This window comes from Prionailurus viverrinus, chromosome C1 (assembly GCF_022837055.1).
Source record: "Prionailurus viverrinus isolate Anna chromosome C1, UM_Priviv_1.0, whole genome shotgun sequence".
In the NCBI taxonomy this organism is placed as follows: domain Eukaryota; kingdom Metazoa; phylum Chordata; class Mammalia; order Carnivora; family Felidae; genus Prionailurus; species Prionailurus viverrinus.
In genome coordinates this window covers 198,336,466-198,353,572 of record NC_062568.1, presented here as the reverse complement: position 1 = coordinate 198,353,572, position 17,107 = coordinate 198,336,466, and the positions used below count along the sequence as shown (strand labels likewise).

Below are 17,107 nucleotides of genomic sequence, written 5' to 3'. Positions count from 1 at the left end.
GTGTGGAACAGAGTTAATTCAGGTGGCCTGAGATGGGAGTAGTCTTGATACCAGTCTGAGTTGGTTCAGATCAAGTCACCAGTGCTGGGACTGACAACAACAGATGACTCTGTCCATTGAAAAGCCAACTGGAGGGGCGTCTGGGTGGCTTAGTCGGTTAAGCGTCCGACTTTTGGTTTTGGCTCAGGTCGTGATCTCAGTTTGTGAGTTTGAGCCCCATGTTGGGCTCTGCGCTGAGAGCGTGGACCCTGCTTGGGATTCTGTCTTTCCCTCTCTTTCTGCCCCTCCGCCGTTGTTTTCTCTCTCCCTCCCTCTCTCAAAATAAATAAATAAACTTAAAAAAAAAAAAAAAAAAAAGCCAACTGGAAGGGCCCTTAGAGGTTTTTAGCCCAAAACTCTCACTTTTTTGGGGTGGGACAAGGTGCGATAGTTTTATTTAGATGTAATTAACATACCACACAGTTTACTTACTTAAGGTGTATAATTCAATGTTTTTAATATATTCACTGATTTGTGCAACTATGATTACCATATATTTCAGAACATCATCTTTACCTCAGAAAGAAGCCCACCCTGTCGCCTTCAGCTGCCACCTCATTAACCCTCTGCCCCCTGCCCCCAGTCCCTCCATCCTTAAGCAACAACTAATCTACTTTCTCTTGCCTGTTCTGGAAATTCGTATAAATGGAATCATGCAGTGTGTGGTCTTTTGTGATTAACTTCTTTCATTTAACGTAAAGTTTTTAAGGTTTATCCATATTTTAACATATATCAGAACTTTGTTCCTTTTTATGCTGAAATGTCGTTCCATTGTATGGATATTCATACCGTTTTGTCGAATTCATTTATCTGTTGATTGATTCTTGAGTTGTTTCCATCTTCTGGCTATTATGCATAGTGCCCCTGTGAACATTGGTGTACGTGTGTTTTGTGTGGCCCTCCCAGTTTTCAGATGGAGAAGTTGACTCTGGCGACTTGTCCAATTCTCACTGCTGTGCCCAGTGTATCCTGGGGCTGGAGGAGGCTGTGATATCATCTGCTTGACCAGCATGGTAACTGACAGGAGCTTGAAGCGTGTGGAGACTGATGGACGAGTGGAGATTGTCTTTAGCTTTGGGGTCTTCTGTTTCTCCGGGAGGAGTGATAAGAGTGCAAAGGCAGGAAGATGGACTTAGGTATCACATTTCCTGCTGACCTTCAGGGCAGCCCTGGACAGGTGACTTTTCTTCTGTAAGCCTTTGTTTTCCTATTTGAAAAATGGAATTAATGCCCATCTTGCAGGATTATGAATACTAGCAGTAAACCCAGCATAATGCTTGGTTGACTAAATGGTACTATTACTCAGGGAGATACTGGAGGAGCAGAGGAGAATGTGCAGAGATGGACCTGTAATGCTCCAGATGAGCCACTAGATGGCAGAGAAATAGCAAGAAAAGTCCGGTCAGTTGTACACCTGGGGCTTAGCAAGGTTTCTTAAGTTTCTCTGTCTTTCTCGTTGCCCCCGGGAAGAGTACAAACTCTCAAATTGCTGGGGAAAGATCCCACTGCTCACAGCCACTTGTCCCTCATACCTGTAGCCTGTACTACAATTCTTACAACTGTTATTACCCTCTAGAGCCAGTGATCTTACTTCCATTTCTCAAGTAATTGAATATCTTTCAGTTGTCCTGCAGCCAAGCATCAGTCTTTATTCTCTCCATTTAACATTTTTTTAAATGCCTGTTTATTTTTGAGAGATAGCTACAGAGTGCAAGCGGGGGAGGTGCAGAGAGAGACGGAGACACAGAATCCAAAGCAGGTTGCAGGCTCTGAGCTGTCAGCACAGAGCCCGAGGTGTGGCTCGAACTCACAGACCTTGAGATCATGACCTGAGCCGAAGTCAGACGCTTAACCGACTGAGCCACGCAGGCGCCCTTTATTCTCCCCATTTAAAAAATTGGATCATGAACCAAACTCTGGTACAGACTCTGTGTTTGGGGAGCTGGTAGACCAAGACCTCTTTTGTTACAGACACGTTATGTCCCTACGTGCAGCAGCATCAAGCTTAGGCTGCCCGGGAAGAGTGAAATGTCCATATTTGGGATAGGAGTTGGAATTGGTTTATTTCAGGGCTGTAGGGAAGGTTTGGGTTGGTTGGAATGTATGCGAGCAGAGAAATCCTCTTAAAGGTGTGCTTAGGCCAGGTGATCTCCACATCTTAGGAAAATTAAAAAAAAATTTTTTTTTAATGTTTTTGAGAGAGACAGAGCTCGAGAGGGGAAGGGCCAGAGAGGGAGGGAGACACAGAATGTGAAGCAGTCTCCAGGCTCTGAGCTGTCAGCACAGAGCCTGACATGGGGTTCAAACTCACGAACTGTGAGATCATGACCTGAGCCGAAGTCAGACACTTAACTGACTGAGCCACCCAGGCGCCCCAGCATTCTTAGAATTCTGGCCCTAGATGGTGAAAATGGGTATGTAAGGGGAATCTTCAGATTTTCCTGGGTCATTTAGAAAGATTTCCAACTGACTTGGTTTCTCCCCGCCCCTTCTTGCTCCCAAGGAGGGAACTTGTATATCTAATAGAATTGAGGCTCCCTAATTTGTGAGGGCCTATGAATAGAGGATGGAAAAAGGGGAGAGTTAGGGGCAGATTGGTGGGATCCTGGGCTGGAAGGTAAGCTTGAAAGATCACGTCCACATCCTTGCCTGTGGGCTGATGAATGTCTGAATTAGGGGGGAGCTAAACCTCTAGTCCTGAGGCTGCATAGCTGAGGAGCCTTGCTCAGGCCTGAGGCTTAAACAGGCCCTGGCCATTCCTCACCAGTTCACTGGTAGGCGGTTGGTTCTGGTCCCTAGTGTCTAATCTTTCTGTGTCCGTGTCATCGTTTCTTAACCTGTGTACAAGCCTCTCCTTGTATCCGGTATGCTGTTAAGCATATAGTGAGTTCAGATGTCTGAACAGAAGAGAGGCAGAGAAAAGAGGGGGAGTCAGGAATGCAAAAGAATCCAGCAGGGGAAAAAACATGCATAGGTCATAATATCTCATGTTCATCTTCCGAAAAGCCTGTGAGGCAAGTAGAACAGGTGTTTATTTTACAAGTGAGAAAACGGACTTAGAGTTCAGCTTCTGTAAGATGTCACAGATTGAATCAGAGTTTTTGGTTCTGAGTCCCATGTTGCCTCTCTGCTCGAGCACCTTACCTCCGTGTAGATGATGCCCCTTTTTCTACCCAGTGGCTTCTGTGTTTAGGAAAGCTAGGACTGGCATTCCACTAATTCCCAAACTGGGTAAGGTTCATCCTTAGTGCCTCTCATGTCCATTTTCCTTCTGTGAAGCCACGCATCCTTGGGGCAGGTTGTTGCTATCACTTGGTCAGATGCGGGTGGAGATGACTTGCGGGAGGCCAGGCTGGCAGTTGCGGCTTTGGTTTCCAGGTTAAGGAGTGTGCATTTGGTTCCTCTCATCTGAAGTTTTCCCTCCAGATATTAAAGGGTAAGCCGCCTTCTTTGGGGTTGTGAAGCAGGACATTAGGGAAGAGGGAACATGTGAAAGCCTATGTGCTTGGAAGTTTAGAGTTGCTACAGAGGGTCTCAGGCTTTGGAGCAGAACAGATGTAGGTTTCAGAGCATCTGTGCCATCGAACAGCTGTGACTTTGGGCAAGTCCGTTAACCTCCGTTAGCCTCCGTGTCTTCATCCTAAAGTGGCATAGTTGCTATGCTGTAGGGCTGGTGAGAAGTAGAGATGTGTACACAGAGAAGGCACATCCCCAAGGGACTGTTACGTATCGAGTTATGTGCAGTCTCTCCTGGGTGCCGCTGCCGGATGAACCCTCAATTGCCTTCTGCTCTGGTGAGCTGAGAGCAGGCATCTCAGGCCTGGTTCTTGGGAAGCTCACCCCAGGGGCGATAGAATCTGATGCATTTGTACTTTCCCAGGAGAAGGGGGAGGATGTCTTTAAACTTCTTGTTGGCTGCTGGGCCCTGGGACAAAGGGGAGACAAGCCCCAGGGCTGAGACAATCATGTCTTTATTAGCTCAGATGTCTCAGGCCTGTCCCCCGCCTGGAGATATATGGCCGGGAAAGCTAGCTTCATGGCCTCGGCGCGATTCCAGGTCCTAGGAATGTCTGGCTGTTTTATAGCAAACAGGATCACGAACAACAGCCCAGCATCCAAGCATCTCCGCCCCAGCAAGCTCTTCTCTCCGCCAGCCAGTAAAACATCGGGACCTACAGCAGCGTGACACAGGCCCCATGCCTCTGGGGGTCCCGGCGGCCTGGCACAGGGCAGCAACGCTGGGCGATGGTGAACCCATCTGAGGCTCTGGGCACAGGGCCAGAGCGCAGGACTGGCCCTACCCAGGGAGCATCTTCCAGACCAGGCTCTGCCTGGCTCAGTTCTTGCTTGCAAGCTGTGGGCTGCTCTGATTCTTGCTGGTTTCTCTCCCTTTTGTCCCCTTGGGAACAGCTGCAGGGAGCCACTGTGAAGGCTTGTTTACAGATGCACTTGGCACAGGATGGGGAGACCAGCAGCGATGAGTCCTTGAGTTCCAACTTCCAGCTGCTCCCAGGTGCTGGGGAGCCTTCCACTCTGGGCCCTGAAGAAATGAGTCCACACTGTTGTATTTGGCTGAGGCTGTAGGAACGCCGAGATGAGGAGACCAGGAGACAGTGGGTCAGATGGCTGTCCAGGGCATCATTTATAATGAAGCCATGTGGTCTGGCCCTCTGGGGAGGCCTTGCACAGGGACCAGGCCTGTGGACCCAGGCTGCAGCTCTTCTCTGGGGCCTTGAAAGGGGAATGGGGTCCTGCCCTCCAGGCGTAGTAGTGGGTGAAGATGGTTTGATATGGTTGCCTGCCTCCTCTGTTCTGGAGAAGGAGTCCAGAATAACAGCCGTACAGCTGTGCTGTCAGAGAGCTTTGGAGTCCACTCCCGCGTAGCCCTTCGTCAGGTGGGCAGTCCTGTCTAGCGCTCAGCAGATGGCTGCATTGCGTTATTTTCCGGAGTGGTTCATTTGGCATTTAGTTGGTGATTCTGGACCACGGCCTCCCCGCCCCCGCTTTGCCCATGTAAAATAGAAGACCCAGATTCCGCCTTGAAAGACCTCCTGGTCTGAGAGGGTGGATATGAGAGCGTGTGCGGTAGTGTGTGTGGCACAACGTGCCCAGATCTGCAGAAGGAGGGGTCTGCTCATTTTCCTGTGGCGGGTGTCCTCTGCCCAGCTGAAGTCTGGGGAGTCCATCCTGAAACGACCGGCTGGGCCGGGCTGAGGGTCACGGGCGAGGGGTGGCAGCAGGAACGTTCTCTACTGTTACCAGCAGCGGTACTAGCTTCATGGCCACGTACCGGCGGTGTGACAGGCAGTGTGCTAAGTGCTTTTCGTGCTTTAGCTTCACAGTAGCTCAGTTTCTAACCCAGGAGGCAGGTTGAACGACTTACCTAAGGTACACAGCTAGGACACGGTAGAGCTGGGGCTATTTGATTCCAGAGCCCATAAGCACTAGACACCCTTGGGGAAGCATTCGAATAGCCAGTGGACAAACGGCATGTGCGATTTGAAAGGCTTATTTTAGATACCAGATTTACGTGGCAACGTCAGAGTTCATTAACAAAGTAAGTTTCGTCTCTAAAGGCAAGGGGTGTAGGTTAAAGGTTGAGAGCCTCTTTCCTGCTAATGAGCTGATGCCTCTGCTGGGGGCAGCTGGATGGAGTTCCGACCCTCGAAGGCAAGTTGGAGGGGAGTAGCCTGCTTTTCTCCTCACCATTCTGTCGCACTAAGGCTGTGGTTGCAGGTGGGTGCCTGAGCAGCTTGGGGACCAGGAATCCTATGCCGTGTTGCTGAGAGTTGAGGAATGGGGGGTGTGCGGGGTGCTGCCATCAGACGTGGCTGTGCTGACTGGGAAGTGGGAGGAGGATCGTGCGTGTCCTAGGGCAGAAGTGAGGGGATTGGGACATGGGACTACTTACTGGACACCCGCCTCGATTATGGTTCAGTTTGCACAGTAGCCTTTGAAATGGCTACGGTGGGGGGGTGAGCTGACACTCATGGGGGCTAATTCGTAGGAGGTCATCCAGCTAGCGAGAGGCCTGAAGAGGCTCATTTCCGTATTGGTGCAACATCAGCCCTCCGGCTTCTCCCACCAATGCTGTGCCTGCTCTTTTGAAGGAGTCTAAAGTCCCCTCCCTTATCCCCTTTTCATTTGAATGAATGACGGAGCTGCCCTCTCTCTCCCTCTTTCCATACCAAAGCAGTCTGAGTTCTTAGCAGCAGACTTGCCTCCTCTTGGTCACTTCTCTGGATTTATTCCAGCTCTGTGATGAATCAGAGGGGCAGCAACTCGCCCTGTCCTGGCCGCGGTAACCATCGGCCGTTCCTGAAGCTTCCCAGGTGGCTCCGGCCGCTGTCCAGGAAGGGCGTGAGGAGGAGGCCCAGGCTGCAGGAGGTGCTGGAAGGAGGGAGGAGGAGGGATGGAAAGACTCCCGGGAGAAGTGAGACCCAGCAAATTCCTTACGGGGCCGGGAACCTACAGTGCCGCCCCCGCACGCTAGCACCCATTTCCGTCATTCTTAACGAAAGAGCCAGGTACTGGCTGACGACAACCATTAGTGTCCCTTACAGTCCACGAAGCACTTCGCCATTCAGTGTTTCGGTTGGCTCTCTGACAGCTGAGAAGACGGGGTAGGGGTCGGGGGGCATCCAGAATAGAGGCTGTGGAATGAGGACTGGGTCTGGTTCTGGCTCTGTCATTGTCTTCATCTCTCTTTCCTGATGGGATTTAGAGGTTATTAGGTTGCTTCCCATTCCACAGGTGGTCAGCAGTGAAGTTAGAATGAGACCCGAGGTCCTGCTGTCTGGAAGGGGCCTCATGAGGAAGGAAGGGAGAGGCAGGACACTGGTTAGGTGCTCTTTAAGCCCTGCCTAGGAATCTGCTTGTTTCTGTGGACTTACGATAAGCTTGCTTTTCCTCAGTTTCTTAGTAAAATATCTTTTTGAAAGATAACTCCCTTTTTGGTTGAACTGAAAGGGAAAAGGAGTCATCTACTCCTCCATACCTTGATGCAGGCTAGGTGTTCTAGAGCCAAGTGTGGGAGCAGCCCAAAGAGAGTTCAGGCCATGGACCGTCAGCCCCTTCCTGCTGGGGTTGAGAGCCTAACGGCCTTTCTGGCAGGCTTGGAACTGGACCTATACCACCTTCTGCCACACTAGCCAGGGCAGGGGGCAGTGGGCAGTGGGCAGGGCTCCTGTTTTCAGCTGTGGCTTTGTCAGCCCCAGCACTGTGACTCCAGCCTTCCTCACTCTCTGCCTTAGAGAAAGCTGTCTACAGAGCAAGGCATGGGTCCCCAGCAGAGTGACAGAGTTGACTTAGCCCAGCCAGAGACCTAATGCTACTTTGTGGAGAGGGGTGGCCTCAAGGCCCTTTGGCCCAGGACTGTCAAAGGTAGGTCTAGGCCAACAGTGGGGTGAGGGAAAATGGAGACAGTTGTTGGACTGGAGGAGAGGCCTGGTGACAAACTCCATCCTGACTCGGAGTCTGAAGACATGGGCTCTGACTGTAGGCAAGTCTCTTCCTTTCTGTGAGCCTCAGTCACCTTGTCTGTGAAACTGCCTCTCAGCTGGTTTACCCAGTAGGAAATACCTATGTGCTCTTGCTTGCTTGTGATCATTAAGTAGGATGACGCAGGTAGGTGGTGATTAGTGTGGGCCTGGCCCCACAGTCAGTCGGTGCTTAGTAAATGTGGTACTGTCGCGTATGGATGATCACAGCATCCTGAGGAGCCCAGCTCATTCTGGGGGGCTGTGTCACTTTCCCAAGTGGAAACTCCAAGGAGGCTGCAGTTCTTGAGGTTGTTGCAGAGTCCAGAGGTACTTAGGTAGATGAAGAACCAGATTGAAGATAGAGGGTTTGACTCAAAAGGGAGTTGGTCCCCGGCTGAAGGCTGTTGTAGGTGGAATCAAGAAGTGGGGAGCAGGAGTAGGGCCTTGTTTAGGGCCTGGGCTCTCCCAGCGGTTGCGAGGTAGGACTAATTACGTCCAATAATTCCTGGTCCAGGACCAGCCTGTGCCAGAGTTTGCTCTGGATCCTTCCTGCCTCCCTTGGTGCCATCCACCCAATTTGTCAGTCTCTGGATCTCAAGTTTCATCTTCTCCAGGATCTCCCTTTGTCTTCTTGGTTGTGGGGCTTCTTGCCTAGCCTTCCCAAGTCTGGGCGTGTTGCTTACGGGACTAGAGACTGGCCCTGCTCCACGGTCATATGCAGTCTGGTCTCCCACTAGACCACGGACCCCTTGAGGGCAGGGTCTGGGTCTGAATTGTCTCTCGGCTCCTGTGTCCAGCGTGGAGCTTGCAGTCCTTGGGTCCTGATCAGAGGGCCCGGCCCCTCTGGACTTCAGTTGTTAGTCTGGCCAAGGCAGCGCAAGCCTGAGCTGGCCCCTCTCCCTCACAGGTGGCATGGGTAGGGGTGGGGGTGGGGGCTGAATCAGAGTATATGGCTCCTTGTGTCCAGCTTCCTCTTCCTGGCTGGCCCAAGGCTTGGGAACAGTGGCTGCCTTTCTGGGGCAGCCAGGGAGCCTGGCCAGAGTATGCTCTGTCGGGCACTGTCGGCTCTTCAGCAAGCCCTGGTCCTCCTCTTAACCTAGAGAAGGCCCCGGGTTATTGGTGTTATTCTTGGCGGACCACCGGGCCCCTCAGCAAACAGGGAGGCGAGTGTGCACCCGGCCTGGGCCTGTTTGTGTTGGCCTCGCCAGGCGGGGGATTAGCTCAGCTGGGCTGCTAATTGCCTCCGAAGTGCCGGCCGGGATGCTGACAAGGGCTGGGCCTTTAGGCCCCTCCTCCCCGGCAGGCACTATGCCAGGCTTGGGGGCCCGGCCCAGGAGGGCCCCTTCTCTCCCCTGTCAGCGCCTGCTTGGCCTAGACCCTTGAGATACGGGCAGGGGGTCACCAGGGCTGGCGGCTCGGGAAGGAGTGGGGGGAGATGCCTATGAAGTCATTGCCTGGGCCAGGGCAGGCCATGCTCCGCCCCTTCCCCCACACCCCTCAGACCCCCTCCCCCTTTCTTGAGTCAGACGCCCTTCTGAAGCTCGGCACTTTCTCCTTTAGCCAGGAAGCTGCTGGGCTCCTCTGCCCAGATGCCCTCTGGTCCCTCAGCACTGTCCTCTCTCTCTCCTTGTGTGTTTCCCTCTCTGTTCCTGTGTGCCAGTCTTCCCAACTTTCTGCTTTTTCCTTACTGTCTTTCTCAGTCTTTCTCAGCCCCTCTCAGTTGCCCGGAACGCTGTACTTTCTACCCCTCTGCCTGCCTGTGTTCTTGCCCCTTTCTTGGCCCAAGACCTCAAACTCTGCCTCTGGTCTCCCCAGATGTCTCTTGGGCCACTGGCTGTCAAGCAGGGGCTGAGAAGGACGTCCGCTTTATCACAGCCTCACAGCCTTTCTCAGAGACCTTCAGGCCTGACTCGTGAGGACAGCTGTCAAGAATGGATCTGGACACAGGCTCTTTCCATGAGCTGACCTTGCCTCGGAGTCCTGAAAGCCTTCCATCCTCATAGGCAGAGCCCCTGGGCCCCACTACATGTGCTTCCTACAGCCCTGGAGCTCCTTCCTCCACTCCTTGGCCCCTGTTTCCTGTCCTAGCCCTGCTTCTCAGCCACATTGAGACCTGGGTTCAGCCTCTCCTGCTGGTGCCTAGGGGCAGCTTTGCCATTGCCTTGCTTGCTGCTGCCTGGGTATCCTCACCCCTGGGTTCTCTTGTCTCTGAGGACCTGGGGATTTCTGTCCTGAGGCATCTGTCGGTGTCTGATTTGGGGGATGGGGCCAAAGTAGGATCACCTGTCTTTAGCTCCTAACTCTCTCTGATTTCTTCCTTGTTTCATCCTTCTTCTGGCCTCAATTTTAGAGCCACCTTCACTGCCTCCTACATTCCTGAAAAGGGAAAAGAAACATTCATAACAGTAGCTGCCATTTGTTGAGCTTTACGTATTTTATTCAACATCCCCAAGAAATAGGTTCTATTACTATTTAGCCCCACTTGAAGTTGGAGCAAGGGGAATAGCCCCCTATTAATATCAGAGGAAGAAAATGAGTCCCAGAGAGGGATGATGCGTTACCCAATTTTCCATACGGTGAAAAAGTGGCAGCACTGGAGTCTAACGTTCGATTGTAAAACCTGGGTCCTTTTCCCAGTTCTAGGAGATGGTTGGGTATGGAGACCATCACCTCTTTGTTCAGCCGTCTTTGACCCTCTGTGTCACCAGTTTCCCACTCTTGCTTGGCCCTGATTTAAGGATGAGGTGTCCTTTTCTCTCCACCCATCCTCCAGACCCTTCTCTCCCTCCATTGTCCCCTTCCCCAGTTCTTCACTAATCTGCGTGCACCTCTGCTGTCTTAAAAGCACTTGCTTCAACCATTCTATACCCCACTAAACTTTTGGAAAGCCAAGCACATAGCAGCCTAACTGCTTCCAGGCTGGTGTGAATTTGCTGCAGGGGGCGGGGACTGGGGGGACAACAGGGCATGTCTCCCTTGGTAAGCACTTCACTAGGCTGAGGTTCCTGAGAAGCCACCTTGGGTCTTCCCATCAGCTCTGGCTTGAGTTACATGCAGTTTTCCATCCAGAGTTCTCATCCTGACCAGGCTCCAATTCTGGAGTGGACTCATAGCCACAGGCCTTGGATCCCTGGCAGGAACTAAGTTCCTTTCGATTTGGTCTTTACCTTCTCAGTTGGCACCCACTTCACCAGACCCTCCTCTGTCATTGTATTTGTTTATCCTCTATATCAACTCTCAAGAAGGGTTCTGAGGCCTTGGCTCAGGCCAAGGCTTAAATAGCTGATTGTGGCTCGATGAAATGCAGGTATAGCCTCATGTGTTAAAGGGGGATTCCAGACAGCATGCAGGTGGGCTTTTTCTGTGTGGCCATCAAACCAGTAGTTCAGACGGAAAGAGGGCCAGGAGGGTCCTCATATCTAGAATTCGTTAAGTAGTTGTCTGTGTTTTTCAGTGTCCTTCCCCACGTCTCTCTCCTCCCTTTTCTACAAAAGAAGTCACTTTCACAATTACAAGATAAAGAAATAATCATTTTATCGTGCATCAGACTATTTCATGGGGGTGTCACAATGGCAAGGGGCCTAGTATAAAAATTAGAGGATGGGGTATGGGCAGCAGAGGGGTAGCAGCATCCAGAGCTGGGGCTTATCTAGCCCTTGGCCTCAGAGGACATCACCTTTGCCTTGTGGAGACTAATGGAGAGAGTTTCGGGCAGGACTTGGAACCTCTGGCCAGCTTCCAGAGTGGGTGGGCTACGTAAGGCATGGGCCGGTTCCTCCTCTTTATTTGGGACAGTTGGGAGCTGGGGGTTTCCAAGGAAGCTCCATTTTCATGTAGCTGTGGGTCCCTTTGGCCTTGGGGTGCTGGTGATGGTAGGACTGGGCAGAGGCTCCTAGATTCTAGTCTGCTTTACAGAGGCCATACCCTTCAGAACCCCAGGGTGGTCAGCTTTGAGAGAGCCCCCAGGCAGGTGGAAAGGTGAAGCCTGTGAGCGGACACAGACCCTCTCATTTTTTTCCTGGGGCAGTATCCATAATACCAGCATCCAGCCTGGACCTTCCAGTCCTCTGGCTCTGAGGACAGGATTTGGGGGTGGGGGAGAGTGGCTCTGCCCTGTCTCTGGAGGGGGAGGGGTCTCCCATGCTTTCTTTGTCTGGGTCTGGCCTCTGCCAGTGAGGGATAGCATTTTCCCTGGCACTGAGCAGACAGCTGAACAGAGCCTGCCAGAGGAGCAGTGAGTCCAGCTGGGCCGCTGTGGGGACACTTAGTGGGCTCAGCTTTCATCCACATCAGAGCCTGCCGGCCCCAAGATTACCCCTCATTCCAGTGTGGCTGCAGCATCTCACTTGGTTTTGGCCTTCTTGGATGGACGTTGAGCAGAGAGTTTGGCTTGGGGCCAAGGGTGTTGACCCTTTCTTCGTGAGGAAGCCAGCACCAGGAGGCACAAACCACAAGGCCTGGAAGAGAGCTTCTACAGGCCGGAACCCATATTCTCAATCTGGGACTTTGAATTCAGACATGGAGCCCTGGAACCAAGAGCTTGGGGTCTGAGAATCTCCAGCTGGGGATCCCAGAGCTCGAGATCTCGAACCAGGAGCCTGGGGCCCCATTAAGGGGGCAATTTGGAGACTGAGCTGACAGCGAGCTCCTATGGTGGTTGGGAGCCCACCTGAGAAGCAGCAGTGGGGTCAGGCGGAGTCTTGCTGTGTGCATGTCCTGGTCACAGAAGTTTGGGCTGTGCTCCTGCTGGTTTGGCTGGGGTGCAGGGCCAGGCCCAGGCTGCTGGTGATTTCTCTGGGGGGCTCTTCTTCAGTGCCCAGGGTACCTGGGGGCAGGGTCGCCTCAGCTGCGGACACCTCACTTCGCCAGCCTTCTAGCTGTCCATCTTCTGCGCCCTGGAGCCATGTGGCTGCTTGTCTAGCCTGTGGTCTGTGGCTTCTGCTACTTCCTGGCCCCACTTCCTCCCCAAGGAGACCTCCAGTTCCTGGGCCTTTGGGTAGGGCGCCCAGGAGGAACCTTGTCTGGAGGGCTCTTCTGGCTGTGCTTCTGATTAGCGTGCTCTGGGACCTGGCCGAGCAGTGCCCCGTCTGCTGTAAAATGGGCACAAGCATCTCTGTCTTGTGCACCTCCCGGGACTGTTGTGATCGTCCTATGGGATGGCCCAGTACAGGGCTCAGACCATGGTATTTGCTCAGTAAATTCGGTTCAGTGAGTGAAATAATGGGTGGGACAGGGCTTTTCCACTGGCCGGGTTCCTCTGCATGTGTGATGTCCATTCTTCGTCTCACAGACGAGTGGCACTGTGAGGAGACACGTCTAGAGGTGTCGCTGCAAAGGCCTGGCTGGGACCTCTGGTCCAAGATGGCAGCTGGTGCTCCTGTCTGGGAGTGACCAGGGAGTGGCGGCTTTGACTGGGGAGGCTGGGTGGGCTGGGCTCCAGGGTAGGACTAGCACCTTCTCTTGCCCTTGTCTCGCCTGCTCTTCCTGCCTGGAAGGTCCCACAGAGACTGAACCTCCGGCCGCCCGTGGAGGGCCAAACGAACCCTTTGCCCTTGAGCTGGTATCTGCCCGTTCCCTTTCCAGGGGCCTGGGAGACCAGGCTGAAGCTGCCAGGGGCCGGTGTGTACGTGCAGGGGTGCAGCTTCCCTCGAGATGGCACTGATTTCCCCCTGCCATAGGGCCGCCTCCTTCCCTACATGGCAGGGTCAGTAGGCATGTGACCAACGCTCCTCGTTACCCAGCTGAAGTCTGTGAGTAGAAAAACAGATGCAGTTAACAACTGAGTGGTCAGCAGTGGCCACATGTGGACAGCCAGAGGCACGAGCGAGATCCCTTTGGTCAGTGGCGGCCACAAAGGCCCAGGCTTCGAGGAGGCCCTGGCTGGTGCCCTTGGGGCCGCCCGCCTGGTTTCAGCAATAAATAACAGGAGGACCCAAAAACCAAACCAAAACAAAAAGTACAGCCAGTATCCCTTGGGGTAGGTGCGGGGGCGCTGTTTAAATTACCGGCCTCCCTCGGGCCGCGAGCTGGTTGCTGGCGCGGGGCTGACACTGCCTGTCACCGGCACGTGTGCAGCTCCACCAGCCGCTGGCACTGCCGGCACTTGACGAAGCAGCACCAGTGGAATTTGCAGCTGCAGCGCTCGGCCAGCTCCACCTGGGCCGTGTGGAAGCCCCGGCCGCAGCACAGCAGCTCGCAGCCGTCGATGGCCTTGGACGTCTTGTTGCACGTGCGGCCCCTCGTGCCCAGCACGCCGCTGCGCACGTCCTGCTCGCAGAAGTCCGGGCTGGGCTCCAAATACACCAGGTCCTCATCCGTGTGCGGCTTGAACTGTGCGTTGCGCGGCACCAGCGCCCTGGAGGAGCCCACGCGGCGTGGCTCCACCTCGGTGGCGCCGTCGAACTTCTCTTTGAGTGCGTGGCCCACCTGGCGGAAGGGCGGCACGGCTCGCCAGCACGTCTTTACCTCACAGGAGCCCGACACCCCGTGGCACTTGCACTCCACCCGCATGTGTGTCAGGATAGCCTGCAGGGGGCGGGGAGGGGAGAGGGGCCATCAGGAGACGGCCGGCGGGGAGGCTGGGGCGGGGCCTGGGACCCGGGGCGGGGCCGGGGACGGGGGACGGGAGCACGGGCGTCCTGCTTCCTGCTTCCGGAGTGAGCACCACCCGCCGTCTGCCAGGGTGGGCTGGTGGGCTGTGTTGGGGACGGTGGGAGACCTTGTCCCTGCCCTTGGGGCACTTGCAGTGACAGAGGAGAAACCTCCTGAAGGGCATCGTTCTGGAACTGCGTGGTGAGGGACACGATGGGGGGCAGGACGGGAGAGGTGCGTTGAGTCTGCAGGGGAACCTCGAGCAGGAGCAGGAGCAGGCAGCCAGTATCCTAGTTAACGCACACGAACTGTGCATCGACACGAGGTTCAGATCCTGGCTCTGCTGCTTATTAAGGGGGTGTGTGTGTGTCGTACGTGCTTCTGTGACACCTGCTCACCTGTCTGCTCCCCCACCCACCGCCCCTACCCCTCTGGCCCACGCAAGTGCTGGTGGGAGCCTACGCAAATGTTCCCGAGTGGCGCGAGGGTGGGAGAGTGTTCCAGGCGCCCTGCCCAGCCCGCCCCCGCCCCCGCCCTGGTGGTGGTAGTGGCAGGAGAAGTGCCACCCTACCTTCCTGCCAGCCTCGTTGTTGTGGAGGTTCATGAGGGCGCGGCTGGATGAGGCCCCCTTGCTTCTCTCCCGCACGTCCACGAAGGACTGGGAGAAGGCCACGCCATAGGCGATGTTGTCCGAGCATCCCGACCACTGGAAGCCTGTGCAGGGGGTGCACAGTGGCCGTGGTGAGTGAGGGCAGGGCCGCCCCTCTTCCCCCTCCCCTCCCGCCCCACCCCACCTCCCACACTTACCCTGCGGGCTGACTCCATGTACCGTCCGGTCACAGCCACACTTTTCCAACTCCCCGCTGCTGCATGCCCGCGTCACCGCGAAGGCCACACCTGCTGAAGAGATGGCGTACACGAAGGCCGCCTCCCGGGTCCCTGTGGGAGGCAGAGGGAGGGCAGGGCTGGGTCCTGGGGCTCCGCCCGGCTCCTTCCTTTCTCGTGGGGAGTGGTACCGGGGAGGCAGGCCTGCCTGACGGCTAGGAGGTACCCCGGCCGTGTGTGTGTGTGTGTGTGTGTGTGTGTGTGTGTGTGTGTGTGTGTTCTGCCCGGACCAGCCACCGACTGCGCTTGCTGCGTCCCAGGTGCTGCTCGCCGTTGCACGTGTGCCGATCGGCTCGTGTGCACAGCACCCGTGAGGTAAGGAGTCTACGGACGGATCAGCCACCTCGTCCCGGGTCACACAACACATGGCTGAGCAGGCAGACAGTCCAGCCGCAGTGCCCCGACTGGACTGAGGACACCGTGGTCACAGCCTCTCTCCAGGGCGCGTGGTTAACATCATCAGGGGAGACAGGACAGGTGCACAGAGCGGAGCCGACTTACCGAGACTGCCAGGGCCCTGAAACAGCAGAGCCGGACCACCAGCCCAGGCCTGGCTTCTTTTAAAACCTGCATTCTATTCGTGCCTACCCTCCAGCTGCCCCCCGTGCCCCGAGGGGGGTCCCCCTGCACTATCAACCCGCCCCAGCCCTTTCTGCTGAGGCTGTTTTGCTTCCTTCCACCCCTGTGACAGTAAATCGTAATAGTGACAGTCCCTACTGTTTACCAGGACCAGTGCTGAGGAGAGGATGCCCCCTGCTACTGGGGAGCCATATTTGTGCCCATTTCACAGATGGTAAAGTGCGGCTTTGGGGAGAGGAAGCGATTTGTTCCCAGTCACCCAGCAAGGAGGTGACAGAACCAGGACTCAAACACAGGTCCGTCTGCCTCTGCTGCCTGTTCTTCCCCTTCTGCCCCCTGACTTCTTAGCAGTCCTGTCTTGGTGCCTGTCCTCGTCCCCTGCCTGAATGGGTGTTTTTATCCTCCTAGGAACTGTGCCTCAGGGTGTAGCTGCTGCGGAGCCTCTTTCTGGGCCTGTGGGTGGTGCTGGTGGTGCGTGTAGTGCACGTGCACGTGGCTCGCTGGGTGTGTGACCAGACAGGCCCTGCTCCTCTTCTGGGTTCTGTGAGGGCCTCTGTGTGCCCGTGACTGTCCTTCTGTCTCTTGCTGGAGTGTCTGTGTCCGCAGGAGTGGAGGGGGCAGGTTTTGGCCCCGTGGTTGGCAATTACCACCGTGACACCCAGGCCTGTGCTCTTGGCTGCCCCCGGGAGCAGTTGCTGTGGTCAGATGGAAACAATCACCTCCTCTGTGCCCACGTCTGTGGACAGGCAGCAGAAGCCGAGCGCTGGGGTGGGGGGCGGCTCAGGCCCCGGTGGCTCCGGACAACCTGTTCTGTGTTCCGCCCTTGAACTGGGGGTACCGCCCACCACCCACTTCTCCACTGCCCACCCTCTGTCCTGGCTTGGCCATTCTGGGCCAGCATCGGAGGCCTTGGCCGGAGCCACGGGACCTCGACGGCCTGAGGTGGAATCCTCTCCAAGTTAATCGAGGCTAATAACAGGATCATGTTGGTTGGTTTTGTGCTGTGGCCGCCCAAAGAGGGACGACTTTAGTTTCTGGTATTTCTGGTATTTCCAGGCCTGAACCAGCACAGATCTTCGCCCCAAAGACCAAGGGGGAAGGGAAAGCGGGAGATAGGGCCAATGGGACTGGTAAGGTGGCCCCAGCGCTCGGCTGGGCTTGGTCCTTACTCCTGCTTCTCCGGACTCTCGGGCAGCCCCTGGTCCTCCCTGGATATCTGGGCTCCTCTCCTCCCCTGAGTGGTGGTAGCCCTGGTGTGCAAGGTTCCCTGTCAGTTTGTTCAGGGAGACCTCTGCCTCATTCCCCAAACCAACATCCATCTACCGGGACTCCAGATCCCCCTTGCCCCAGCCTTGGGTACAGGACCCTCTGGTTTTCTCAGCTTGGGAGTGGGCCTGAAGGAAGAGATCGTGGAGGGAAAATCATAAGAGCTAAAGCTTATAGAGAGCTCCCTCTGTGCTGGGCACTGACTAAGCACTTCACATAATTTATATACTCTTCACCCCAACCCTATGGAGAGGAGACTTTTCATC

At 55.1% G+C, this 17,107-nt stretch overlaps 1 protein-coding gene across 2 annotated transcripts in view; it reads right to left on the bottom strand.

The window, feature by feature from the left end:
- Positions 1-9,063: 9,063 nt before the first annotated feature.
- The window catches only part of WNT4 (Wnt family member 4), a 30,927-nt gene continuing 22,883 nt past the window's right edge, over positions 9,064-17,107 (bottom strand). The window contains exons 3-5 of one of the 2 annotated variants that reach the window (XM_047871295.1): positions 14,919-15,050; positions 14,683-14,825; positions 9,064-14,045 (exon numbers count right to left, since the gene is read on the bottom strand). In XM_047871295.1, the coding sequence (XP_047727251.1) occupies positions 13,578-14,045; positions 14,683-14,825; positions 14,919-15,050 (743 nt within the window). In that variant the 3' untranslated portion in view covers positions 9,064-13,577. The remainder of the gene's footprint in view (positions 14,046-14,682; positions 14,826-14,918; positions 15,051-17,107) is intronic. The other variant, XM_047871297.1, reaches the window with a different exon arrangement.